The sequence below is a fragment of the Balaenoptera musculus genome, chromosome 3 (assembly GCF_009873245.2).
Source record: "Balaenoptera musculus isolate JJ_BM4_2016_0621 chromosome 3, mBalMus1.pri.v3, whole genome shotgun sequence".
Taxonomy (NCBI): domain Eukaryota; kingdom Metazoa; phylum Chordata; class Mammalia; order Artiodactyla; family Balaenopteridae; genus Balaenoptera; species Balaenoptera musculus.
This window is the reverse complement of record NC_045787.1, coordinates 167,426,021-167,453,725: the sequence shown is the minus strand read 5'-3', so window position 1 is coordinate 167,453,725 and position 27,705 is coordinate 167,426,021. Positions and strand designations below refer to the sequence as shown.

The window sequence follows — 27,705 nt, the reverse complement described above, 5'->3', positions numbered from 1 at the left end:
CACGTGGCCGCAGCACCTGGGGGGCCGGGGAAGAGACCCACCACGACGATGCAGGGAGGCTCGGTGTGTACGTTGTAAACACACTGGGGAAAGCAGCCGGCTCCTCCTTGCTCTGCCCTGCCTCCTGGGCTATGGTGACCAGAAATCCAGCAACAAAAAGAATGTTTTTGAGCAGAGAGCTCCTCCTGAGAGCAGACTGCCAGAGAGCAGAGAGGTGTTAGGACCCCTGTTTATTAAAAGACAACAGATAAGGCAGGGTCGTGCTGTCCAAGGCCCCGAGCTTGCTTGAATCTGTTTGCGGAGACACCGGACCCTGCAGCCCTGGCGGAGTCTGCCCTCAGTCCACGCAGCCTTGCCTGAAGCTGCTCATCGGTTTTATGATGGGGGTGGTCGCGTCTCTGCAGAAGGATCCTCCTTCTGAGAGAAGGTGGCTGTTGTCCTAAACAGCACGACCAACCGAGGCCCGTCTTCCCGGCTCGTGGGTCCTTGGTCCAAAGCTCGCTGTGCACTCACTGTTTGACGCAAAGGGCTGTGGGCCGCAGGGGGCGCCTTCTCCGTCATCTCTTTTGACGGCGGCTCTGGCCACAGCAGCAGGCCTGGTTGTCGTTTATTCCCTGTGTGCCTGACCCGTGTGCCCACTGCCTCCTTTCAAGGTGCACGGTGACCTTGGCGTTAGGGTGACCAGCGCGACTTTCCTGGCTTCGGAGCCGAAAGTCTCGCATCCTGGAAACCCTCTCAGACCCGGGGGGACCTCGGTGCTTGGTCACCCTGGAGTGTGCACGCGTGTGCACTCGGGTTGCGTGTGTGGCAGCACGCATGCATGCATCTAGTCAGGAAAGGACAGCGTGTCTCCTCACTCAGGCAGTTCGTGAGTCTGGCCTCCAGGGTCCCGCCCGCCACCCCCGGGGACCATGCCCAGAAGACTGGAGACCTGGCGTTCTGCGAGGTGACCGAGAGCCCCTGCTGGGAGCTGTCACTTCCAGCTGGGCTTTGCAGCCGCGCACACACCCTGGAGCTCAGCAGCACGGGGACGCTGGCGCAGCGCTGGGAGAAGTGGTTTAGCACGTGCCCAGGAGGGCCTGAGCACCCGGGGGCTTATGGGAAGCACAGCCGTGTTACTACCCCCCCCACCCCGGAACCCCTCCCCGCCCTCCTCATAGAGCCCTCGGTCCGCTCTTGTCGGGACCACACTGTCGTTACCAATGCCAACAGCCCAGCCTTTCTGCTTGTCAGGATTGTGCCGGAAATCTGAAACCAGAAGCTGGCTTTGGCATTTGAAAATTAACTCCTGATGCTGGACTCTCAAATTGGGGCATCGTGTCATCAGGCTATGAGGATAGGATTGCATCATTAATTAACCTGGCGGGTGCGACAACAGGCAACTTCAGAGGATTTTTGTGCAGCGTGACACAGCATGGTTTGAATCACAGATCAGCCCAAACATCTGACTGCTTCTTGCCAGCCTCGCCCGCACTCAACTCAGTAGCCTGGTGCTGCCCCAGCAAAGCCAGACAGTTGCGTCAGGTGACAACCTGTGCTGCGTGCAGCTCGGGGCAGATCGGGGACCTGGGAATCCCAGTGCTCCCCCAGGGGCTCCCGCTCACCGGGCAGCAGGGTCCGTTCCCGCAGGCTGCCTCCTTGCATCTCGCAGTGCTGGCGGGGACAGGCACAGTTGGTGTTTGTTCAGGGAATGCAAAGTGATTTTAACATCACGCTCGGCAGAGGAAGGTCAGCCTTCTGCGAAGGAAAATCTCACCATATGCTCTCCTCCAGAGCCCACGAGGCTGAGTGGGGGGATCTGCTGATATTCCCGATGATCTGATGCCTTGCCGTGAGCCTGGGCAGCCGGGCAGCAGCGCAGCTGATGGATTTGGAAATTGGCTTCTTGGTGAGCAGGGGTGGGAGGGTTCATGACGGAGGGTGCCCGGTGCAAATGGTCCACTGTGTCCTTGTTCCTTCTGTGTTTGTCACAGGCTGGTCTGTTTATCCACTGTTTTGGTGGTGTACTCCCTCTCTCTCTTTTTGAAAGAGTTTATTTTTCAGAACTGTTTTAGATTTTACAGCAAAACTGAGAAGACAGTACAGAGTTCCCATGCACCCCACACCCAGCCTCCTTATTAGTTTACATGAGGCTGGGACATTTGTTGCAGTTAATGAACCTTATGGGTACATTCTTGTTGACTAGAGTCCTGCTTCATTCAGTTTGCCTTGTTTGTCCCTGGTGTCCCTTCTGTCCCAGGACCCTATCCAGGACCCCTGTGACATTCAGGCATCCCATCTCCTCGGGCTCCTCTGGGCTGTGATGGTTCCTCAGACTTTCCTTGTTCTTTTTAATTTTTTAAAATTTATTTTATTGAAGTATGGTTGATTTACAATGTTGTGTTAATTTCTGCTGTACAGCAAAGTGATTCAGTTATACATATATATGTTCTTTTTCATATTCTTTTCCATTATGGTGTATCACAGGGTACTGAATATAGTTCCCTGTGCTATACAGTAGGACCTTGTTGTTTATCCATTCTATATGTAATAGTTTGCATCTGCTAACCCCAAACTCCCAATCTTTCCCTCCCCGCCCCACCCCCCCACCCCGGCAGCTACCAGTCTGTTCTCTATGTCTGTGAGTCTGTTTTCGTTTCACAGATAAGTTCATTTGTGTCGTATTTTAGATTCCACATATAAGTGATAGCATATGATATGTCTTTCTCTTTCTGACTTACTTAACTTGGTATGATAATGTCTAGTTGCGTCCATGTTGCTGCAAATGGCATTATTTCATTCTTTTTATGGCTGAGTAATATTCCATTGTGTATATGTACCACATCTTCTTTATCCATTCATCTGTCGATGGATATTCAGATTGTTTCCATGTCCTGGCTATTGTGAATAGTGCTGCTATGAACATAGGGGTGCATGTATCTTTTTGAAATTAGAGTTTCCTCTGGATATATGCCCAGGAGTGGGATTGCAGGATCATATGGTAGCTCTACTTTTAGTTTTTTGAGGAACCTCCATACTGTTCTCCATAGTGACTGTACCAATTTACATTCCCACCAACTGTGTAGGAGGGTTCCCAGACTTTCCTTGTTCTCGATGCCCTTGATGGGTTTGAGGACTGTGGCCAGAGATTTTGTAGAATCTCCCTCAGTGGGAACTTGTCGGGTGTTTTTCTCACGGTTACACTGGGGCGCTGGGTGCTGGGAGGAGGACCACCTGTGAAGGGCCGTCTCATCCTTCATCTCGGGTGCCTGCCGTCAACATGACTCATCACTGCTGGTGTTGACCTCGGTCCCCTGGCTGAGGTCGTGCTGCTCAGGTGTCTCCACTGGAAGGTCACACCTCCCCCCTTTCCATACTGTCCTCTTTGGAGTGTGCTCTTTCTTTCTTTTTTTTTTAATACTTCAAATTTCGGAAAAGGAAAGAGAATAATTAACAGAACAGCCTCGTGCCCAGTACCCAAATTGGACAGATGTGGACGATCTGGCGTCCTTCTGTCAGATAGTTTTGATCTCTTTGCTCCTCCCTCCAGCTGGGCAGTCTTAGTTCGCCGCCGCTGCATAGCTGATCTCATAGACGGACAGCTTGAGGTGACCGGCTCTCAGCGCCCAGGCATGGGCCTGCCGGGACCTCGGTTTAGGGCCTCAGAGGCAGAGTCGAGTGTCGGCGGGCCGGACCCCTACCCGGAGCTCTGGGGAAGGTCCATTTGGTACCGAGGGTCCCCTCACACTTGGCCCCTCTGACTTAGGGACCGATGCCTTTCCAGGGCCCACCAGATTAGGTCAGGCCCACCCAGGGTAACCTCCCAATTATAAGATCTGCTGATTTGGAGCCTTAATTATAACAGCCAAATCCCCTCCCAGCAGCACCGAGAGGGGATGTTGGAATGACCGAGAGCGGGGATGTGAGCCTCAGGGGCACCTGAGAACTATGTCTGTCATGGTGTGTTCCCTTTTTGGTAAATGTTTTTATCCTAAGACTTTACATGGTACAGAAAAATACGTGAAATATTGTACTTGGCCGAAAGATGGATACATACATACAGTTTATCGAATGACTCCCCAGTCAACGCTGTTGGGAAATGAACCCCCTCGTTCTCTGTCCTGGGCCCCCTTCCTTTGCGGCCCCATTCCCCCCGCCCCGCAGAGCTGGGACCGTCCTCCTGATTCTGATGGCCCACGTGTCACTGCTTCTCTGGGCCGTTTTCTTTGTGTGTCTGTGTCCGTGGGAGACACGGTTGAGTGCTGGCTGGGTTTGAACCCCAGCCACACGGACTGATTTGTCTCTTGCATTTCTGCTCTGTCTGCGAGGAGGATTCGTCCCCGCCGTGTGTGGTGATAGTTTATCCATTTTCACGCTGCAGCGTTTTCTGTTGTGTGACCGCGCCTCCACCTGTTTATCTGTTCCACTGTTGGTGGACATTTGGGCTGTCTCCAGTTTGGGACTGGGGCAAACATCATGTCATCCTTTACCTGCTGCTCGTGTAAGAATCTGTCACTGTACGTGACAGTGTGACAATGTGAGAAGACATAGCGGTAGCAGCAGCCACGTTCCGATGCTTCTCGTGTGCCAGGCTGTGCTTGGACTGACTCCTGGTCTCGCCCACTGCCCCACGCTGTCCTCCTTCACACGTGGGACCGGATTGGCGAGACCGCAGCTTGAGACCGCAGAGCTCGGGAGTGGTAGGGCTGGGCCCAGGCTACGGGTGCGAGCCCGCATTCCTAAGCACTGCTCCGCCCTGCCCCTCGGAGTGTCCTCCTGCAAATCAGAAGGGGCGGCGGGTTCTGGGAGTGCGTGCCCGGGCAGGCGCTCCCCCATGGGGACAGGGGGCGTCCCAGTTGGCAAAAGTGGCCTGAGCTTGCAGGCGTGGGAGAGGGTGGACCCTTTTTTTACAGAGTCCCCAAAACATCACTGAACGAAGCCCTGCTGAGCTGAAATCAAAGCCGGCGGGTTCTTGTGGGAGATGGAGGAGATGCTGCAGAAACCCAGGGACCCAGGCCACCAGAGGCTCTGCCACCTTCAGCGCGTGGCTTCCGAGGTCACCCTGGGCGTAGGCGTCCAGGTGGGGCAGGGGGAGGCCGTGTTCCTGAAACTTTGATGGGCGGGCCAGGGAGGCAGGCCCATGGCTTCTGCCCACATCTCATTGGCCAGCGCCAGGTCACGTGGCTACACCTTCCAGCACTGGAGCCTGGGAAACATAGTCTGACTGCGTGTACGGGGGTAGGGGGCTGGAAAGGGGCAGGTGAGCCGTAGCTTTGCTACCGTGGTGGTGCTGGACGAAGGTGGCTTCAAGGTTGTAGAAGGAGATGGGTCGGCTCAAACCCTGGCCAAGTGCCCGCTCTGGACCCAGTGTGAACCACTCCAGGGCAGACACCGTGTGTCAGGGCAGGAGCTTATGGTGTGGCCCCCCACTCCCCCCCGAGTGGGCATGGAGGGCCAGGTGGGTGGCACGCGGCAGCGGGACCCCCGAGTTGGAGGCAGGGAAGGCGCTGGGCTGAGACCTGTGGGAGGAGAGGCAGCAGGGCGGCCCTTGGAGGGGCTCTGCTGGAGGGCAGGTGGCCAGGCCAGAGGCAGGGAGACGCGAGTTACTCCACCGTTCCAGGGGGATGTTAGCTGCGGGAGGGAAGGCCCGGGGCATGGGTGTGGGAGCCCTGGGCAGGCAGGTCAGGGTAGCCCTTGCTGCCTGGGCAGGCCGGCCTGCCTCTGTGGGCGCCGCCATCTCCTGCCTGTGTGTCTCTGGTGGCCGCAGGCGTGGCTGGCCTGTCACACAGCCTGCTGGCTTGCTCTGGCAGGGGCAGATGGCCCTTCATTTTGGAGTCTTTTGTTCAAAGTGGGCGCTTTGGGGTTGGAACGATATAGCGCTCTGCTGGCTCAGGCCGCTTGCGAGACCGCAGGACTTTCGCTTTAGGGCAGCAGGAGCCAAACCAGCCCGCCCGGTGTTCCTGGCTCCAGTCTGGAGCGCCAGGCCAGTCGCCAGAATCCTCCCCCATCCCACCACTCTAAGAAGCCATCAGTTCTTCTGAGAGAAGTGGCTTCGCCGGGCATTGTTCCCATCTTGAGATCCTCCCGCTGGCTGTGTTTGGATGAGGGGTTGCTTGAATCGTCGGGGGTCTGTGGCCGAGGCGGTCCTGGCCTGGAGTCGCTCACCCTCCCCATCCGTTCTGTAGATTCCTGCTCTGTGTGCAGGGTCTGGTTTCCACGGCACATCTCTCCCGTATTGGAGAGGTTGCTGTCGGCAGATTTCAGCCCCCCAGAAGGGAGATTCCTGCAAATCTGTGAGTTGAGGGAGTCTTTGTTAGCTTTGCTTCAAAATCTGGCTAAGGGTGTGTTTTCCCCTCACGTGGGCACAGCAGCGGGAGCTGGGGAGCGGGGACCGGCAGGCTCATCTCTGGGGTGAGACATGCTGAAGGCCCTCTTTCAGCGGCTCCCCTCCGGCTGGGTCTGTTTGCTCTCCCCTACTTAACCCGTGTGTGAGCTAAACCCTCTTCAAAGCACCAGGACCCAGAGCCACCCCGAGAGTGACCCCGAGGGCCCTGCGCCCTTCACCTTCGGGGCAGTCAGCTGAGACCCTGATGGTCTTACACGCGGAGACTGGAACTGCTGGTCACGGGACCTGCTTGTAGAGACGCCGTCACCTGAATGCTCTCCAGAGCCAGTCCCGTAGCTAAGGGGCAAGTCACGGTCACCCAGGGCCCCCTCTGGTGGGGCAGGGAGAGTTCCGGGCCTGTCCTCCCAATCGCCGGGGGCCTCCACTGTCAGCGTGTGTCCGCACGAGGTTCAGCGGCCGCACGCCTCTGTGGGGGTGCATGCTGATGAGCGCGAAAGCAGCAAGGATGCGGGAAGTGATGTAACAGGCCTGGGGCCTCCCCGCACTGAAGCTGCCCGGCTGTCCCAGCCCGAGGGCAGACCTGGACTCCCAGCCACCCTCCCCAGCTCCCCGCAGCTAGCCCCCATGTGCCGGCGTGGCCCGTGCACTCTCAGCGGACCACCCTCTGTCCCTTCCTGTTCCCGCCCTCCTGTGTGTTTCAGCAGAAATAAATCGGGGGCGGGGGGGGGGGGGCGGTGGTGCATAAGCAGGCCCTGGGCGAAATGGGAGCTGCCTGCCCGTCAGTTTACAGGTGGAAATTGAGGCAGTTTGACGAGGGGGAGGTAGCGGTGGCTTTACCAGCAGCACCAGGCGCTCACCAGCACTGCATCCCCACAAACGGACCCCCCTGCACGCACACCCCTCCCGCCCACCGCTGGCAGCACAAGGCCTTTCCCCAGCTCCCACTAGAGGCTGCGTTGACTGTGTTGATGGGCGCCTGCCTTTTTTAAAAAATTTATTCATTTATTTATTTATTTTTGGCGGCATTGGGTCCTCGTTGCTGCGTGTGGGCTTTCTCTAGTTGTGGCGAGCGGGGGCTACTCTTTGTTGTGGTGCGGTGGCTTCTCTTGTTGCGGAGCACGGGCTCTAGGCACGTGGGCTTCAGTAGTTGTGGCTCACGGGCTCTAGAGCGCAGGCTCAGTAGTTGGGGCACACGGGCTTAGTTGCTCCGCGGCATGTGGGAACTTACCGGACCAGGGCTTGAACCCATGTCCCCCGCATTGGCAGGTGGGTTCCCAACCTCTGTGCCACCAGGGAAGCCCCCGCCTGCCTTTTAAAACCTCACCTGAGAAGGGCCCCCCACAGCTTCAAAGCAGCGTCAAAACCCAGCCCGCAAGTGACTTGGCATTTTCGGTCCTGTCTATAACAAAAAGAATTCACGGGCCTGAAATAAACCCGGGCTGGGGATCAGGAACCTCCACTTCAGCATTTAATTGCAGCTCAACACCGCTCACCTTGTAAAGTCTGTTCCTTAATTAAAGTGGGCTTATGGGCTCCTGTGAACCGGGCCCTGGAGCTGGGGGGCCTTCAGGATGCTGACCCTCTCCGTTTCCCTGGGAACCTCGGGGAGGTGGGGGCAGCCTGCGAGCGAGCGAGCGTGGAGCCCGGGGCGCGTCCCCCCTTCCCCAGCCCCCTGAGAAGCCTGGGCGACCCCTCTGGCTGCAGAGCACCTGGTCCTGCCAGCAGGCTGGTCCTTCGGCATCCCCGTCAGCCGGCATCCCCGTCAGCCAGCATCCCTATCTGAGACGCCCCAGTGTCCCTGAGTGGATGCTCCCTGGACTCTGTTTATGTCTTGCACGTTTCAGTAAAAATGTCATTACTTGAAATCATTGGCACTGCTGGTGTGAGATACCAAATTCCATCACCTATTGTCCCGTAAAACGATCCATTAAAGATAAAACCACTGCAGCTCAATAAGGTTCTATCCTGGAGACAAGCCACCCTGGTCCTGGGCTGATCCTGTCTCCCCAGCAAGTGTTCGTATCTGTCACGTAAAGGGCCCCAGCACTTGGACAAATGAGGGAGGCGGCCCCCCGCCGAACAGCCTCTTCGGAGGGTGAGATGGGATTTCCTGATGGAAACAGGGCAGGCGTCCTTTTGCTGTCAGGCAGTTTCAGTCGCTCTCAGGGAGGGAGCCATGCCACCCAGGTCGAGCTCCTTTGTGCAGTGGTGGCCAAATGGGGGTGCACGGGGTGGGGGGGACGCGCAGGGGACCCACCCCACCAGGCTGGATTGCTCTCCTGAGTATTTAGGAAAGGGCTCAGTCTCCCCTCCTTCCCCCGGGCCAGGTGCCCTGCAGCCTCCCCTCCCGGGCAAACTGGGCAGGTGACAGCTCTTCTTCCTCCCCTCCCAGTGGGGCAGGGGACTGCGGGGTATCTCGGTAGTCCCAGGGCTGTCCTGCCCGGCCTTCGGACCTGCTCCCTCGTGTTTCAAGGGCGAGCCTGTCTGCTTTTTCTAACATGTTTTATTTCTCCAGCCTGGTACCGGGTGGCCACTTGTCCCCTTTTAACGCTGCCGTCAGCGTGACTGTTAGTAGCCCGTCTTTCACGTTTGAACTGTCATGATGAGGCCTGCTCGTACCTGACAAACTAGTCCTGCCACGTGTGTACCTGGAGTCACCCGGTGATGTCACGGTCACACCTGTTACCTCCTTTACTGAGAGATGTGGGCAGGGGCAAGGGGGCTTTTTGCTGTACAGGCACGCCTTGTTTTATTGCACTTCTTAGATGCTTCATTTTTTACAAATTGAAGGTTTATGGCAACCCTGCATTGTCAGATGATGGTTAGCACTTTATAGCAGTAAAGCATTTTAAAATTAAGGTATATGCACTATTTTTTTAGACATAATGCTGTTATTGCACACTGTTAGACTATGGTATGGTACAGTACCGTGAATGTAACTTTTTTTATGCACTGGGAAACCAAAAACTTCGTGTGACTCGCTTTATTGTGATATTTGCTTTATTGCGGTGGTCTGGAACCGAGCCCGCCGCAACTCCGAGGCCTGCCTGTGTGTTTGTTGCCCTGTCCTACTCCAGACAGAGGCACCGAGGGGCTGCATCTCCCGGCGGTGTCAGCCTCCCAGAGAGCACTTCGGTCTCCTGGACCAGACTCTGCGATTCTGTCAGTGGCCAGCACATGCCCAGGTTTATGTTTGCCTTCGTTTGTGGTGAGGAATTCCTGCCTCTGGACCTCTGGACAAGGGATAGGGTTCACCTTAGTGGGTTTTATAGTCTTCTGTGAATGTCTTTCTGGTGCAGAGGAAGCCTGGCTATCTGTTGATTTTGTCTTTTTTTTTTATTCTGCATCCTCGCTGGACTGTTTAGTTCTTAATTCACCAGCTCGTTCTCTTAGTTTTCCCTGGTAGAAGGTTATATTACTTGACAAGAAAAAGTTTGTCTCCTCCCTTTTGATTGTTACTCCCCTTATATCTTTTTCTTGACTTATTACACCGGCTAGTGTCTTCAGCGCGGTGCTGTGGATTGCCTTGCCCCCAACTTTCCAGAGTACCTCTCTTGCCTCACCTTGAACCGTGACCGTGGGAAGGTCCCTCCTAGTCCTGGATGGCTAAGAATTTTTAATTTTTTAATGTATTTCTTTTAAAAAAAAAAAAATTTTTTTTTTTTAATTTATTATTTTTGGCTGCTTTAGGTCTTCATTGCTGTGCGCGGGCTTTCTCTAGTTGCGGCGAGCAGGGGCTACTCTTCATTGTGGTGCGCGGGCTTCTCATTGTGGTGGTTTCTCTTGTTGTGGAGCATGGGCTCTAGGCGCACAGGCTTCAGTAGTTGTGGCACGCGGGCTCAGTAGTTGTGGCTCGCAGGCTCAGTAGGTGTGGCGCACGGGCTTAGTTGCTCCATAGCATGTAGGATCTTCCTGGATCAGGGCTCGAACCCGTGTCCCTTGCATTGGCAGGTGGACTCCCAACCACCACGCCACCAGGGCAGTCCTAAGAATTTTTTATACAGAACGGTTTGGAATTTAATGTAAATGCTGCACGTAGAAGTCACCTGCAGTTCTTGGAGGTGTCGTGGCTCGTCTCCATGGTGATCACATTAGGGTAGACCGCCTGTGACTGTGCTTCTCTGGGCCCTTTCACTCCTCACTGCGGGGGAGCAGAGCGAGAGGCCGCTCTGGCCCAGCTCATCTCTAACCAGCGCAGAGATGGCACCTGGGCAACTCGGGGGTGAGGGGAAGCCTGCTCTGTGACCAGCTCGTTCCGCTTGGCCGCCCAGACCACGGGGCAGCGCGCCAGGACTGTCCCACTGATGCATGGCTAGAGAGGGCGTGTGTTTGAGGATTGCAGTAAAAACGGCCTTTCCCTATGCCCAGCACACGGGGCGCTGGGGGCTGCTGGCATTCGGAGCTGCCATGGCCTCCTGGGCCCGTGCAGGCGGCTCACTCGTGCCAGGTGGCCTCCAACGTGACATGTGGTCTCGGCACTTCCCGTGGACTCTGCCTTCTTGTTTCCGTTGCTGTCATAGCATGTTAAACGGCGAGGGGCCTGTCTGCCCCGGCCTTGTGCAGACACTGTGAAATTAACTTCCTCACCCTCCAACTCGCGTCGGGCTGAACTGACATTTCCAAAGGGCTCCTGGCTGGACCCCTGCTCTTGGCACGCTCTCCTCAGCAGAGAGGAGGGGCGGGGAGCCGAGCCTCGCGCCGGTGGAAGCTGTCAGGCTGGGCGATGGAAGAAATCCTGAGTGCTCTTGTCACCCGGAGGAGAGTCACACACATCTCGGGGAACAGATACAGTCCGTATTATAGCGCTTCATACCTGACTCTGAGCAAAACTGTTCGGCAGGGCCCTGGCAGAGGCCAAGGGGGCCTCTCGGGGATGGGCAGCAGGGTTTGAGAGTCAGGACCCCATCAACTCTCATTACCCTTGCAGCTGGCGGGAGCGTGTGGGAATTACCTCGTTACCGTGGCAACGCGCCCTCCTCACAGGGTACTCCGTCCACTCTGACGGGTCCTGTAGCCCAGGGTGGCCGGCCAGCCGAGCAAACGGGCCCCGTCGGGGGTGCGATGCCTTCCACTGGAGCGTCCCGTTCCTCGTCTTGACAACTTGCCCCAGGACCACAGGTTTTCTTGCTGGCCTGAGAGGCAGCGGCCCACCTGGCATTGTCTGTCCCTGGCCCGGGAGAGGAAGGGCAGCGGCGAGCCCCACCCACCTTGCCTCCCGAGGTCTCATGTGGCCGTCCCAGGGCAACGGTACACGGGCTCCCTGGACCTCCTGGGGGTCAGCTGGGCACAAGGTACCGTGGTGCACACCCCTCACTCAGCACAGCCCTCCCCCTGGGAGGTGGTCCCGGACACCCACTCCCTGGGCCAGAGGGCACTGGGCGGTGGGAGTCCACACCCAGAGGCCTGGGCTCCTGCATAGCCTGAAGCCCCTTGCTTCTTCTGCAGAACCGATGGCCCCGAGCAGGTCCCTGCTCTCCACGATGGCCCATGTTCCTCTTCCTGACACACTCATTTAATTTTTAACTCACAAGGCATTTGCTTATTTATTTTCATTGTTCTTGATAATAATTCTAAGCCATTAGAGGGGAAAATTATATTCAAAAATGCTGTTTCACACTTTATTTGTTTGATGATTTAGAGCGATAGAAAATAGCACATTTGCTGGCTTTTATAGTCTGATAATTATTCACATCCATCAAGCCATTCCAGGGGAATAAACAAAACACGAAGAAAATGACACCATTAATAGCATCCTCCACTGCAGACAGGAAGCCTTTCCCGGGCCAGCGTCTTGGGAGGATGGACGCAGCCTGTCCCCCGCCCAAGGCGAGAGCCTGCCCGCAGAGGGTGTGTTTCCTTTCAACTACCTGCTGCTTCTGGGCCCAAGAGCCGCCCTCCCGCTGGACTGAGGCCTCTGCCCAACCAGCACCCCACGGCCCCCTGGCTTCTAGAGCTTCTTGACTGGACTCCGGCCTGACCTCAGCAGGGCCCGCGGGACGCCCACCTCTGGCCAGGGGTGCACCCCTCCAGCGTCCAGCCTCAGTCCGTCCCCGGCCCCCCGTAAGCACGTCCGACCCCTGCACACGTGTCAGGACGCAGGTCTGGGACGCGATCGCTGGCCGCTCTGGCCCCAGGCCTCCCTCTTGGCCTGTGCCAGGTGTGCGGGTTTCCGCGTTGCCTTTTTGGGGGTGACCGTGCTTGGAGGGGGTGCATCCCCTACTCTAGACGTCAAGTGTGAAAGAAGAAACCTGGAAAGGAGAGGCTGGGGCACGCCCACCTGGCAGGGCCAGCCCGCCCATCTCTCCCCCAGACCAGGGGGTCGCTTCCTTCTGGAACGTGGCCTCTGGACTCTGGTCACTGCCGGAAGCCTTCCCGTCAGCCGGTCGTTTGAACAGTGAAACTGCTGGACTGGGACGGTCTCTTCACCATTGTGTGGCTTTGCATGTGCCTCGTGTCCTCTGCCGTTACCTCCTGGGCTATATAGCGGATCTAAAATTGCTTTATTTTCTCGCCGAAGCCCCTGGTATTTGCAGACGACTGCCTTTCTGAAAAAGGCGTCTGGCAAACGATGCCTGAATTCGTCTCTCTCGGCCTCCTCGGCGATTCCACAGCATTAAACCCGGAGTTGTGGAGCCTGTCCAGTCCTGCTGCAGCCTCCGCGGGGTCACCTGGAGCGGTTGCCAGGGACACCGAGCTGACAGCGCCGAATTTTCCACGACTTTCTGGTTGAGTGTCATCCAGAAGTGCTTTGTGTAAAACGTGGACCAGAGGAGAGAAAGGGCGGGGGAGGGGCGCACAGGACGGGCTGATAAAATACATGGAGAAGGTCCGGAGGGGCCTGCCTGGCCGCTCTCAGGACCGGGGCTCGTGTGCTGTGGCCGGAGGGACCTGCGTGACCCCGCGTGGGCAGCCCAACCCTCTGCAGACTCCCCCAAGGGGTCTCCCCCATTTCTGACTCTGCCCCCTGAAGCCCCTGGTCTGTTGTCCCTCCCATCCCTCCCCGGATTCTGGGAGTGGCTCTGCCCGTTCCTGTATCCCGACACGTCCAGATTCTTCTGCCGTGACTTCTGTGCTGGCCTGGAGTGAGCTGACCACCAGGGGGCACCCAGCCGCAGCCCAGTCCCTGGGGAGGAGCATGGTGGTGGGGGCGTCTGGGGGTGGGATGTGGTCAGCCCAGGGGAGGCGGGGGCTGGTGGACCAAGGAGACGGCCACTGTGTAGCAGGACACGTGGGAAACCAGTCTCGTGCTGGTGGAGAGCGGGATGGGGGAGCCCGGGGGGCTCTGTGTGGGCTTGGGCAGGGCTGACCGCTGGCTGGGAAACCTCTCACCGGCCCAGTCGTGAGATGGACATGGACCCGGGCAGGCCGTCTGTCCAAGGAAACATGCAAGCACCCTTTGCCGCCCAGGCGACCCGGGCTGCCACGTCCAGAGAGCAGCTGCCTGGGGTTGCAGGCAGGCAAAGCAGATTGATTTTGGCCGTGAGGTTTGACCTTGTGATGGGGACGGAGTTCCCAGGGAACCCCATATTGGCGACCAGAAAAACCGACTCTGTTGTACGGCCCCAGAACCTGCTCACTAATGGCCAGACAGATGCTTGCCTGCCTCGAGAGTCAGCGAGCAGCCCTGCTCAGCCCAAAGAGCTGCTTTGCCTTCTTTTTTTTTCCTCCCAGAGCCAAGCCTTAGAGTCAGGGATGCCCCGACCCAGTGGCGTGACACCAGGCGGGGCTGTAACAAGGTTAACGTGCCCCGGTCCCAGGCTGGAGACTATGCAAGGCTCTGCCATGGGGGCCCCTCGGTCTGGGGACTTTCCTTCAGTGGTGAATGTCGGCCCTGCTGGGAGGCCAGCTCTGTAGCCGGCTCACCTGGGCCTCCATTGCTCTGGGCTTGCCTGGGGCCCCGGAGGGGAGGGCCGTGGCAGGGAGGGGCTCTGTGGGCACCTGCCGCCCGCATCGCTGGCAGGCCAGCGGAACTCGGGGAGCCGTTACAACTGCACAGATGGAGCCTCTGCCGCCCTCCCTGCCTCCTTTGAATGGACGGCCCACGCTCAGCGCTTGTTTCGTTAAGGACCAGGACCCCAGTTCTGCCCGCCTTCCCCTGAAGACTGAGGTTTTCAGCTTGCTGAATCCCTGGGTGCGGGCTGGGGGAGCACAGGGGCTTCTCAGCACCTCCCAGGCTGTCGCCGGGTCGTTCCAAGCCGTGGGAGGCGCAGCGTGCTCTTGGCCGTCGGAGTCCAGACGTCCCCCGTGGCTGCCGGCTTCCTGCCCACGAGTCCTTTCTAATCTCTCCAGGGGCTGCTCTTGTGAACACTCAGCCCAGCCTCCTGCAGTTTGTACTTTCCGATAACAGAGGAGCCACGTTCCGATGTGTTAAACTTTTAACATCCACCAGATTCAATTAATCTTATCTTTACAACTCCCAATTACAGGCGGTAATTAAGTGAAAGCAGCATTGTAGACTGGCGATATTGCATTAATCATCACAGCCTTGGAGCCATAAGTTAGTTCCTTCCCGTCCTCGGGCATCTTCCCAGAAGGGGCAGAATGTTTTATTTCCCTGTTTGGTGGGGGGACGTTAATCCCACAGAGGTGCTTTGGATTGGGATTAATTTTTATCATCTTTATGTAAGTGATAAAAGGCCATTTAAAAAAGAGTCACCTCCTCTTTGTCCAGATAATGGGCAATTCTCTGACGACAGCAGAGTTAAAGGTGCCACGGCCACCTCCAGGGCCCTGAAACATGCCCAGGAATTAATTATTTTTATCCTGTTAGATTAGAGACAGCACAATGTTCACCTTATCTCCTACCCTTGCCCCCTTTTATTTTATTAAAAGTAACGATAAACCTTCCAGCTGGAGTGGACTCAGCCAGCTACTGAGTCTGGGCGATCTTCCGCGTTCCGTGTCGCTCCCCATTTGGCTTCCTGCCCTGTGGGGGAGGAGGGAGCAGCCGTGGGGTACATCCTCCTGTGGACGCGTTCTAGAATTGCAGAGATTGCCGTTGTTACTCTAGAGCATGGTCCCCGCCCCCTGCAGCACTGCTGACATCGGGTGGGTCATTCTCTACTAGGGCGCATCCTGGGCGCTGTGGCGTGTGGAGCAGCGTCCCTCCCCCACCCCCTCGAGGCCAGGACCACTCCCCCAGTCGTGACAACTAGAAATGTGTCAGACGTGGCCCAGTGTTCCCAGGGGGCAGGATTGCCGGATCCTGGAGTTTCTCCCGGATGGGACGGGACTCGGATGCTCTAGTAGCTCTACCGTTGGACACTTTACCACCCTCCCTCCTCCTCTGGACAGCGGCCCTACCACGGCCCGCCTTTGCTTGAAAATGGAGGTTTCCTGGACTTCCTTGGCGGTCCAGTGGTTAAGACTCTGTGCTTCCACTGCAGGGGGCGAGGGTTCGATCCCTGGTCGGGGAACTAAGATCCCCGCATACCTCGTGGTGCAGCCAAAATAAAAAAAAGAAAAGAAAAGAAAATGGAGGTTTCTATCTTGCCCAAGTGCCCTCGGGTGGGCTGGGGGAGGCACGTCGGTTGGGCTGGGGCTTCTGGACCCCTGGCCCCTGGCTGTCCCTCCTGGCACCGCCCTCTGCCAGGAAAGCGTCCCGGGTATCCCCACAGGCTGGCGCGCATCAGCGGGTGACGCTCTCGCTTCATCTGTTTGCAGACTTTCACCTTACATCTTTTTTAATTTATGACAGAGCCGCAATCATCTTTCAAATGTAAAAACGTGTGAAAATACAACTTATGAGAGTGGGTGACGAATGAAGTCTTGCCCCTTCCTGAAGCTTCTTTCCCCTTGGCTCCTGGGGCTGGGGGGACAGCCCAGGATGCTTCCGTCCTCCTCCTTGGTTCCAATCCAGTGCTCTTTACTTCATGTTTTGCTTTCTAAGCCTCGTTGAGGTTTAGTGCTGCTTAACTGGGAATGTCTCCACTCCTGCAATTCCGAGGGTGTGTCACCGCCCCCCAAGTCCTGGGTCCTGGGCCTGCACCTCACCCCTCCTCCCACCCGTGTGGCATCCCCAGACCCCGACAGCCCCTCCCCCACGCTGACCGCAGCCGCCCGGCTCTGCCCTGTGCCGGCCCGCGTGTCTCCTGGGGCCCTCAGCCGTGCGGCGGCCACACACTCTCCCCTCTGACGTGCCTCCCTTCTCTCGTAGGTACGCCATCCCCCCAGAGCATGGCAAGCGCCTGGAGCGTCTGGCAATCGGTAGGTGCCTGGGGCCCACTGGGGCCAGGGTGGGCGGCGGGCTGGCAGCCTCTCCCTCCCCGGCTTCACGCTATTGTCTGGGGGTCGGTGTCCCGGAGGGTGACGTGCTCCAGGTGTCCTGGCTGTGTTCCACTCCCTTCCCTGGCGGTCAGGTCGTGGACCCCCGCTGTGGGTCTGTCGCTTCACGAAAGCCGCATGGATGGCGTCGCTTCAGCACTCTTGTTTTCTAGCCTCTTGGCCCGGAGTTCGGGACAGGACCGCAGGCTTTGCCGGCTGGGGGCAGCCCGTGCTCCCCCCGCCCCCCAGCACCTGGTGCTGCGTCCACGCTTTTCTGTCTTTATGGAGTCTTTGCTCAGTCTAGAACACGAGAAGTCCAGTTTGGAGGTTCCGTGCGGCCACGTGGGGACTGCAGGGCCATCTGCTAATCCCGTGCAGGGTCGGGTCACCCGGGCTCCCTCCACCACCTGGACTGAGACCCTCGCTAGGGCCTCTTGGGCTGACAGGATTTGTCGGAGAGGGTCCCGGGCTGCTTCCGGGGCTCTGACCCCCCGGGTAAAGGCCGGCCCTCAGGGCATGGGATCCTTAGAGACAAGCCAGACACCCAGGCTGGGGGGCGCGGAGGCTTCTGTGTGCCCCGATGGGGGGCCGGGCTATGGCCCCCCATCGCTCTCATCTCGCACCTGTCCTGTCCCCACGGAGACCCGTGTCCTGAGGGCGGATGGCTGTCAGTGCCTGGACAGACGTTCACAGACCCCACCGGCCCAGCGGGCGGGCACTCGCATTGCAGCCAAGAACAGCCCCTCCCTCTCAGGCAGCACCCGGGTGAGGGTGAGGTCTGCCGCGCAGACAGCACGGGGCCTCAGGCCACCCCGACCCCCGTGGCAGCAGTAGGCAGCCGGCACCCCAAGGTGGCCGCGGAACCTTCCGAAGCCATGGCCTGGCGTTGGTGAGGCTCCCTGCCTGCACTTGACCTGGGGGTGGGAACGGCCCATCTCTCTGCCCAGCAGATTCTCGCTGCGGGGTTGGCGGGGTCAACGGGGTCCCGGGTGGGAGGGAGGCCGTCAGGTGAGTTGGGCAGGTGCCCCCGGGCCCAGTTCCTATGCAGAGGCCATCGTCATGTCACCTTTTATGTTGGAAACTTGGACCTTGACCTCATGGACAGGGCTGGAGCCGCTCTCGGGAACATGCTTCTCTAGGGAGAAATTCCAGTGCAGGCGGGCATAGCAAAGGCCAATTTAACTTACTTACTGAGCTCGACAGTAAAATCGAAATTAATTTTTTTCCCATTATGTTTTTTAAAATGCAAATTTAAAATGTCTTTTCCTATTGTATTAGCTTCCTGTTGATGTAACAAGTTACCACAAACTCAGTGGCTTAAAACAACACAGATCCCCTCAATTTTGCTGTGAACCTTAACTACTCAAAAAAACCTAATTAAAAAACCCCACAGATTTATTTTCTTACACTTCTGGAGGTCAGAAGTCCACAGTGAGCCTCTAGGGGCTAAAATCAAGGCATCAGCAGGGCTGGCTCCTTCAGGAAGCCCCGGAGGAGAACCCGATTCCTGGCTTCTATGGCTTTTGGAGGAGCTGCATCCTGGGCGTGGGGCCGCGTCGCTCTCATTTCTGTCTCCCTGGTCTGTGGTCTAGTCTCTCTCTGACCCCCTCTTATAAGGATCCTCCGGATGACACTGACCCCCTGGGTGATCCAGGCCCATCCCCATCTCAGGGGCCTGAACTTCATCCCGTCTGCAGAGTTCCTCCTACCACTGAGGGGACCTTCCACCGGTTGCGGGGATCGGGACATGGACGTCTTGGGGGCCACTGGTCAGCCCCCCACACCTGCAGAGCCACGGGGATCTGTGCGGGCGCTCTCTGGGGACCACGTCGCTGACACCCCCGGGCCTTGCCTGCAGCTTCTCTGTTCTTCCTGTTCAGAGGGGGTTGCACTTAGCCATGCCTGGCTGTTCTCCCTCAGTATGCCTTTTCTACTAGAAGAGTTTTGGGTGATCGGAGCGCCAACTAGAGAAGCCGGATGCAGGATCCTGTGGGGCCCCCGGCCGACCCCAGACAGTGCCACAGCCGCTCTCCCTGGAGCTCGCCCTGCGCTCTGTTCCCGCATCCGGGGCTGCTGCCGGGTCCTTTCTGATGCCCGGACCTGGATGCTGGCTCGCTTGCTTCCTGGGCGTCTGAAGGAGGCTCAGTGGCCGGGGCTGGGAGAGGAAGAGTCGGCTAGCAGGGAGGCCGCCCCGTCCTTGCTTCTCGAAAAATCCAGACTCATTAAGTCAAGCAGCTCCTGGAATTCAGGAAAGGGGCTGTCAGCTCCGGAGGAGGGGCGGGAGCCTCGTGCTTCCTCTGCAGCCCCTCACTCAGGACTGCTCTCCCCTCCTCGGAGGAAGGATGGGGGAGGCGCCAGGGCAAGTGACTCACTGCCCTCCTAGGCGTCCCTTCCAAACTTTTTGGGGGCGTGCGTCACAGGCTCCATTACTGAGATGGGTGGAATGGGTTTGCAATTAATATGGAAAATGAATAGCCGTGCTCTGAATGGGCTCGCTGGGAGAGTTGTGCGGCCCACGGGGAGAGCATTAATGTGTTGGCGCGTTATTGGTGCTAATCATTTAAAATGTGCTCCTTTATTAGAGCTTTAATGAGAGCCACTTAAACTGTGCATTAAAAAGAGGAACTGCAGAGAGGCCGGCGGGCCGGGCGGCAGGCAGCCGTAACTCTAATTGAAAATGCTTTTAGTGCAGAGCATAGCTGCTGGATTCAGTCATCCCTGGCCCTTTCCAGAGCCTTGCCATTGTGTCCCTGCAGTGAGGGGCCTCCTGCAGCCTTGGCATGTGGGTGGGGCCACGCGGGTGCGCACGTGCGTACACACACGCACGCGCACACACACACGTGCCCTCTTTAACCAGCAGCCTGTCGAGGGTGTGCGCTGGCCTGGAGGCTGGGCCCGGTCTGGGTCGGCTTCCAGAAGGGTCCTGGGGCTGCCTGCGTCTGGGGATCAGTCCCAGAGGGAGGTGGGCACTCGGGAGCGCGTGCTGGCGCCGCTGCTGTGGGGACTCATCCCACACCTCGAGGAGCCGTGTGGCAGCCCTCCTGTGCCCACTCTCTGTGCGGGTTTGAGCTGAGGAGCCTGGCCGCCGTGGGCAGAACCTGGGACTGGCTTTTTCTTAACCACGAGACACACGTGTCATTGACTTGAGTTTCAGCCAACAGGTGATGTGGGAACGTCCCTGAACTGTGTTAGTGAAGCATGGCTTCTGGGCAGGTAGAGCTGGTGGTGGGCTTTCCGTAGGCTCGCGGAGCCTATCCCTGTTTTAAATTAGTTACTTGGCGCATCGTGGGGCAGAGGGCGTAGGGGCTGTGAGCGCAGACAGAGGGTTAGGGCCTGTGGGCGCGGCCTGCGTTGGCCCTGTGTGTCTGGGGCCGAGGGTGGGCGGGTTGTCGCCCGGGCCTCCGTGTCCTCACCTGCCTGGTGGCGGTGGGACCACGTGGGTGGAGAGCCTGCGCCACTCAGGCGGCCCCCCTCTTTGTTGTGGACTCGTCAGTGTTGGGGGGCGGCGGGAGACCCCACTCACTCCTTGTGGTCACCGTGTGTCTGGTCAAGACCAGCAGCTCCCCTGTCCTGTCTCCGGGCTGTGCTCTCACGTGGCCAAGTGACCGTGTGGAAGCAACGCAGTGGCTTTTGTCTGGGGGGAGGTCGGGGTGGGCGGCGGTCTCTGGGCAGCCGCACCCTGTCCGCGACCGCGGGTGTGTGCTGTGGGTGTGCGCCTTGTCACCCAGGACCCCGTCCCGCAGTCCCCTGTGTGTTTCGTTCCCTCGGGGCCTCGGAGGAAAGGGCTGCCCGGAGAGAGGCGTCCCGGCTGCCCCGCCGCCCCGTCCCGCCAGGCTGACGCTGGTCTTCTGTGCTCTAGGCTTCTTCCCCGGGAGCTCCCAGGGCTGTGACGCTTTCCTTCGGCACAAGATGACCCTCATCTCGCCCATCATCCTCAAGAAGTACGGGATCCCATTCAGCCGGGTACGTAGGGGCTGGGCACAGACCACCTGCTCGTGGAGGGGCTTCTGGGGCCCGTGCCCTGGTGACCACGAGTGCCCCAGGAAACTGGCGTCTTAGCCCTGGAGAAGGTTCTAGGACGATGGCAAGCCAGGGCAGGGCCGTCAGCCTCCAGCTCTTCCAGGGTGGGGAGTGAGGGTGGAAGAGGGGCAGTCGGGAGGGGCCTTGACTCTCCTTCCCGCCCAAACCCAGATGTCGGCAGGTCCCGCGGGCCGGGCTGGGGAGTGGACGGTCCGGGCAGCTCCCGCGGACCCGGCAGGAAGCGCCGGGGAGCCGGGCGCTCCTCCTGGGAGTCCCTTCCCGCCCACCCGTGCCTGGGCAGACGCCTCTGAAAGAGCAAATACCTGTTCAGAAATGAAACAGCTGGCCCCCTCGCAGCGTGAAGGCTGCGAACTCATGCAGTCTCCTGCTCCAGAGGCTGCTCCTCTGCTCCGCGTGGGGCTGTGAGGAGTGAGGCCACGCTGGGGGCCGGGTTGGCAGGGACCCCACTGCCTGCGGAGGGCGGGCGGGGGCTGAGCCCCGGGGCCAGGCCGCCTCTGCCCCGGGAGTGGGCCCAGCTGTCATCACTCCAGGCCAGTCCTTCCCTGCAGACAGCCCTCCTGGACGGGGGAGTCTACGCCCCGGTCCTTGCGTGGGTCCAGGCGAGAGGCCTGTGCCCGGAACTTACCGGACAGGCGCGTGGGCCGTGGCACCGAGGGCAGGGGGCAGAGGAGACTGTCCGGGGACCCGGCTTCTGCAGGTTTCCCCGAAGAGCGCTTCGTCAGGCGCAGGAGCGAGTTCTGGGAGCGGACCTTCGTGCCTGTCTCTGGCCAAGGGTGTCAGCAGGTCAGAAATTGTTCTGACGTTTCAATCAAACCGCCTGCAGCATCAGCACGCAGATCGGGGATTCGCCTTTCTATCGGGGCCGCAGCTGCTGCTCATGCTTATTAGGTAGTGGGATATTTCGCTCTGAGAAACGCAGCTTTCCGTGCTTCCCTCTTCCCACCCACCCCACCCGCCCCCGTCTTCTGGTTGGAACATCATTCTTTGCCAGGAACCTCGCAGACAGATCACGGCATTGCTCACGGAAGTGAGAGGTACTTGCTCTCCCATCCCTTTGTCGTGGACGCTCTCCAGAGTGGTGCTTCCTGGAGAGGGATGCCGGTCGCAGGCGTCAGCTGGCGGGCAGCCTTGTTCTCCTGGGTCAGTGCCAGTGTGGCCCTGCAGCTTGTATGCGAAATGCCTGCGCGTGACCCAAAGGCGGCGGCGGCCTCCTGGCCCGGAGGGGCTGCTGGTGACTGGAGAGAGGCCGGGCTCCGCAGCCACGGTGGCTGCCCACGGGGCCCAGACAGAGCTTCGTCCCGAGGCCCTTGTCCAGCAGCAGGGAGCCCTCCGTGGGCCTCCGGCCTCAGGACCAGGCTCCGGGCCCTGCAGCGTCAGGCTCCATGTGGAGCCCCTCATCTGAATTCCTGGCGGCCTTCAGAGTGACGCCCCACACTCCGCTTATAAATCTTTGTAATGGTATTTACTTCTAGAAGAAAAAGCAGATCGATAGCAGAGCTTTTTAATAATTAAAAGTGTGTATTTCTGTGATCTGCCACGGACTTCCTCATTTATTCTTGGAGAGCTCGCACAAGCAGCCGACCGCCGCGCTTCCTCTGTGACTGGCGTCTGGGGCTGGCGCTCCCTCCACTACTGATTGCTTTGCGTCACGGCCTATCTGTCATCCCAAGCGCCCTCTAATTTATTGTCGGGATAATGTTGACGGTGGTGACACGGAGGACAGACACCGTGGGTTTGAAATGGAGCCACCAGGATGTAGATTTTCTGACAGGAACATAATCTTCTTGTTGCTCTAAGTGAGCGCATCTTCTGTTCTGGGCCTTGATTTATGGGCGAGATCGGGCGGGGGACCAGGCACTCAGTGTGCCTCTCCCCACCGGGGCTCCAGCTCGGTGACGGGGACCCTGCTGCGTCCCCGAGGCTCAAGCAGGCCAGTGCACGCACGGAGGCGTTCTGGAAAGCGAGATAGCGCTTTACAGAATCAGCTCCAGTAGGATAAGAACATCAGTAATTGCATTTAAAAGCACATCCCCAAACCCGAATTTTATTTATCTCACTTGACAAGGCTCTGAGTCCTGCAGCAGAAGCTGGCCCAGGGGACCCTTCCTGAGAACAAGGATGCTGGCTGCTGGGCCCTGGGGACACTACATGTCCCCTCCTCCCCCATCTTCTGCCGTCGCTTCATCCCCGCACGCGGCTGTCACTTGGACAGGAATTTAAAAATATAACTTAATGCACACTGACTTCCCTTGATGGGTACAATTCATTATTTGAAAAGAAAAATATCTCCGTGTTCTTAAGGACTGGCTTTTCTCCAGGCTACGTCAGTTTTGATTGATTTCTGACTCTGTGGTTGGCTTCTGGAAGTCTCCCCACCCCCCCCACCCCCCCCCCCGTCGCCACCTCCTGCCACCCACCCTCCCCCGCCAGGGTTTGACTCCTCGTTGGTTACTTAGATGAATCCAGCGATTTCTGCTCCTCTCTCTGGGGTTATTAGCAGGCCCCGAAAACTACAAATCAGCGACAGAGTGGTGAAGAGCCTCTAAGTGGGGCAGAAGGCTTGAGCAGACACACTCTGCAGAAGGAGGCGTGCGCAGGCGCCGGCAGGACGCGGCGGGCGGCATCCGCAGACCTCAGGGAGGGGGCCGGAGCATCACACGCACCCCGCAGGGCCGCCGCCTGCGAATACCCCATCCCCCATACGCCGCCGAGGGGGCAGGGGGAACTCGCCCTTCCCGCCACGTGGGTGCAAAACGGGCGACCACTGCGAAGAGCCGCTGGGCAGTTTCCTGGGGCCCCACGGTGCCCCCTCCGGAGTCTGTTTACTCCAGAGAAATGCAAGCAACCGCCGGGAGAAGATGAAGCCACAGGTGCCCCCAGCTCTGCTCGCAGAGCCTCAGACCAGGAACAGCCACAGGCCTGTGAACGGGAGGCTAGATGAGCAGATAGCGACACGTCCTCATAGCAGGAGACCCCTTTAGGCACGAAAAGGAGCAGACGACCAGTGTGCCCAGCGAGACGGATAAACCCCGAGGCTGTGCCAAGCAGAAGAGGCCAGACGCAGAGCATAGGCGGCGGTCCGCGTCTGTGAAACCCTAGAGAGACGTCGTCGGGGCGGGGGGCGGGCGCGATTGGGGCGCTGTCCTCAGCACTCCAGACAACCTGATGTGCGCTCCACCACGTGCTCAGTCTAGGAGAAGAGTGGCCCTCCTGACCCCAGAGGGTCACTCCCGCGTCACAGCCTCTATTCCAACAGCCCCGCCTCACGTCCCGGGACACAGCGAGTGGGGATGGTGGCCGCTGCCATTTGTCATCCGTCTTCCGGAACACTGGTCTGTTGGAGCGCTTGCTGATGGCCGGGGGTAGTCAGTGCAGGGTGGGGAGGGGCCCGGGGAGGAGGCTGCAGCCTCCTTCTCCTCCAGGCCTCGGGCTGGCACCTCTGGAAGCCTCTGTCTGGCGTCACTGTGGGTCCCCCACCCCGGTCCCTCACGCCCAACTTCTTGGTTTGGGGTCTCTGTCGCTGAGGCCGGACCAGAGTCTGGCCGTCCAGACCATTTTGAATAGGCCTGGAAACACGCGCTCGTCCTGCAGTGTCGTGACCTTGGCACGTGTCCTCCCAGCCCACTGACGTGTCGCTTCGGTCTCTTTGCCCTCACTTGGAAGGACCCATGTCTTGGGATGTAGCAGACAGATTTCCTGCTCACAGTGGCGGGGCCACTTAGGCCAGCTTCTGGGGACGTTTTGGGGGTGGGCCTGCTCCTTCCTCACACGAGGGCGGGGCGCCGTGCTGCTGGCTGGAACCCGCCCTGGGCTCCAAGGGCTCCAAGCTCCGCCGGTGCCGACCGGCCCTCCTCGCCAGCCCCGGCGCCGTGTGGGAACATCTCACAGTGGATGGGGGCTTGACAGGCCCCCTACCCCCACAGCAGGAGACCCCCCTGCCCCCCCCAGACGAGAAGCACCTAGAATCCTACTAGCGTTGCTGCTCAGCCTCCTGGAGAGTGCAGACCGTCTGTCCCCTCGGGGCCCGGCGGGGTCTCAGTGAGCGGTGGGGCTGGGAGCCCAGCTGCCGCCCTGGCCACTCGCCTCACTGACTTTCCAAGCCATGTGAGCACCAGGCCACAGCCTGTCACTTGGCTGACTCCTTTGGCTCCTAAAGTCAGGCTCCCTGGCACTTGTTGGGACATCCTCGAGCCCACGTCCCCCTGCTGCGCTCCTCTGTGGCTTCCTGTGGCTTTGCCATGAGCCCGTGGTGCCCTGTGTCGGGCGTTGCTTCTGGTCGGGCCTCGCCCCTCACCTGTTGGCCTCTTGCTCCTCAGATCACGCAGGAGGCTGGGGAGTTCATGATCACGTTCCCCTACGGCTACCACGCCGGATTCAACCACGGGTTCAACTGCGCGGAATCTACCAACTTTGCCACCCTGCGGTGGATTGACTACGGCAAGGTGGCCACTCAGGTGAGTGCCCGCAGACCCTGGGGAAGGGCCTAAACGGGGCCGGCCCCCACCTGCTCACCCAGCCCAGGGCCTGGGCGGCAGCCGTTTATATTCGACCGGAGGCTCAGACTCTCCATCAGGGTCTGTTTCTGGATCCTCAGCAAACTTGTCCCCAGAGCGTTCCTCACCTGGAGGCAGGGGAAGGGGGTCTGGGCAGGCCTGGGGTCGGGTCTCCCCTCCTCCTGGCGGACCCCAGGTGTATTCCCCATCGTCTGGGGATCAGGGAAGATTTGTTCCTTGTTAGTTGACCCCTTGGAGGCCACCTGGCCGGGCGTGGGGTCTGCTTGGGCCCCAGCGCCTTTGCCCCCCTCCAGCTTCCCCATCTGGGCTTTTCTGCTGCGGGATGCAAGAAAGACAGGGAGAGAGAGAGAGAGAGAGAGGGCGCAGAACCCTGGCAGAGCAGACCCTGCGCTCGAGCCTGAGGGCTTCCTGCTGCCTCGCCATCCACATTCAGAGGTCACTGAAAGGCCGGAAGACTCCTTTGATTTTCCTCAGTAATTTGCCGTTCTGGTCCCAGAGGGCCGACTGTTGGCCAACAGATTTGACATCTGAGCCAAGCGCTTTTTCTCAATTCCTTTTCCCCTGCACTCACCTCTCTGTGGTTTTGACGGGCAGCTTCGGGGGCACGAGGCCCCGTAGTGGCGAGTCCAGGGAGCGGCTGCGCACTGGGCAGGGCCCTGGGAGGGAGAAGCTGCTAGGAGGGCTGTCGGGCGGGCAGCAGGCCCAGCCCTTCCTTGGCTGCCGGGACCAGGGCTCTTCCACCCAGGACTGGTACCACGGGTGCCGCGGAGGAAGCCGGCGAGCTCTGCCCAGCTCTGAGCTGGGCTCAGACCACGCGGCCCTGGCTCTCAGGTTTCAGCCCCTTTAACCTTCTCTCCACTGCAAAAGGGGGCCCGGCTGTTCACAAGCATCCACTCTGGTACTTGGGTCATGGGACAGGAGAGGCCTCTCCTGCTGGGCTTCCTCCCAGCCTCCCAAGCCGGAGCCCTGGGGTTCCTCCGCGGAATTTCTCAGCCGTTATGAGTCAGGACCCAGGGTTGGGACAGATGGTGGATTTCTCCCAGGCCCGGAAGTGGGGGCAGTGTGGACCCGGAGGACTTGGTTCCCGGATCCTGATTCGTTCAGCGTTTCCCAGACCTTGGACCCTTGCAAAAGAGGGTCTAGGCCGTGACGATCGGGCGTCACAGCCTGGAGATGTGGCCCGATGGAGTGGAGGGGAGCCGGTGGCGTTCAACACCCCGAGTCCACGGCAGGGCACGTGGCAAAGAGCAGGAAACCCCGCACCAGGGGTGTTCAGGGGGGTTACAGACTGATGCTTTTGAACAGGTGGGGTTAAACAAGATCCATCCTTAAAGGAAATGTCGCTTGCTTCTTTCCACGTTTGAATGGGGTGAAAAATTAAGGTGAAGAAAATTAAGCTTCACAGGTGGCTTTGCGTCACATCTCTGCTGGGCAGCGTGCTCTAGACGGGCTGGCTCATCTCTGTCTTTCTAATGATCTGTTTCTCTAACTTCGCTGTGTCAGTGCAGTTGAGAAAAGGAAACGGGCTTTGTAGCCAGGAAGGCTGGAGAGGCACCCTGGGATTTAAAGTGCTGGGTTTTTTATACTTAATTCAGGAAACTGGGGGGGGGATTGTCTTTGGCAGAACCTCTGGCTTCGCTGCAAGAGGAGAGACGGGGGCGTCAGGATTGTCCGTTTAGATCCACAGGGGTAATTACACCTCCCGGGGTATGTTTGCAGGGAGTTCTGTCTGTGTGGGGACCGCCCGGCCGTGGCGGGAGCTGCGATTGAGTTATCAGCCTGACCCGGGGCTGGTCCCGGAGGCACTGCTGGAGCCGACCCTGCTGCGGGGCCAGCGGGGATTGCCCGGATATTAAAAGCAATTTTGGGTTCAGCCATGTGTTCACAAACAAGTGGCACTTGGGAAGCACAGCCTTAGATGGGGCTCCGCGCTCACATCACCAGGCGGCAGAGCGTGAAATTACTGAACAAGTGACGAGCGTTGCTCTGAGCCGGCCCGGGTTCTTGGGTGCCCGGCGGCTTCTGCCAGGAGTGGCCACTGGCCACGGGGTACCCGTCCGTGGCCCCCTGATGTCAGCCTCCAGGCCTTTCGGTGGTGGAACGGGACAGCAGGTCCCGACCCTCCAAGCTCTGCTGAGCCCGTAACGAGTCCGGGCTGGAGAGGCTGCCCGGGCGCAAGCTGAGGGCATTGGTGGCAGGGGACTGTTCGGGTCCTGTGGTGCTGGGCCTGTGGACTTCAGGGAGGGGGGTGGGGTGGGGAACGGGGGGGGGACCCAGGGCCCCTTCCCGCTGAGCAGGGGCCTCTCCCTGCAGCCTGAGTGCCCCATCCCGTCTGCGTCCCCTTCCAGCACATTCCTCGGAATGCAGCCAAGGGGGAGAACGTCCACTTCCCAAATTCTAGAGACTTCTGTACTTGTTGGTTCGTTACCTCTTCAGGCACCCAGCGAACCCCTCACTCCCCGCACCGTACGTTTCTGTCATTCTCCCTCTGCTGATGCATTAAAGGCTAAGCTCTCACGCTCGCCAGCCTGTGTGAATTTCAGGTGTTCCTGTTTTTTCTTC

General features: G+C 59.0%; 1 protein-coding gene across 6 annotated transcripts in view; it reads left to right on the top strand.

The window, feature by feature from the left end:
* Window positions 1–27,705, top strand: part of KDM4B (lysine demethylase 4B) — a 141,054-nt gene that overhangs the window by 60,304 nt on the left and 53,045 nt on the right. For 5 of the 6 annotated variants that reach the window (XM_036846843.1, XM_036846838.1, XM_036846839.1 and 2 more), the window contains exons 7-9: window positions 16,482–16,531; window positions 20,448–20,551; window positions 24,946–25,083. In XM_036846843.1, the coding sequence (XP_036702738.1) occupies window positions 16,482–16,531; window positions 20,448–20,551; window positions 24,946–25,083 (292 nt within the window). Of the gene's footprint in view, window positions 1–16,481; window positions 16,532–20,447; window positions 20,552–20,779; window positions 22,153–24,945; window positions 25,084–27,705 lie in introns of those variants that run through there. The other variant, XM_036846842.1, reaches the window with a different exon arrangement.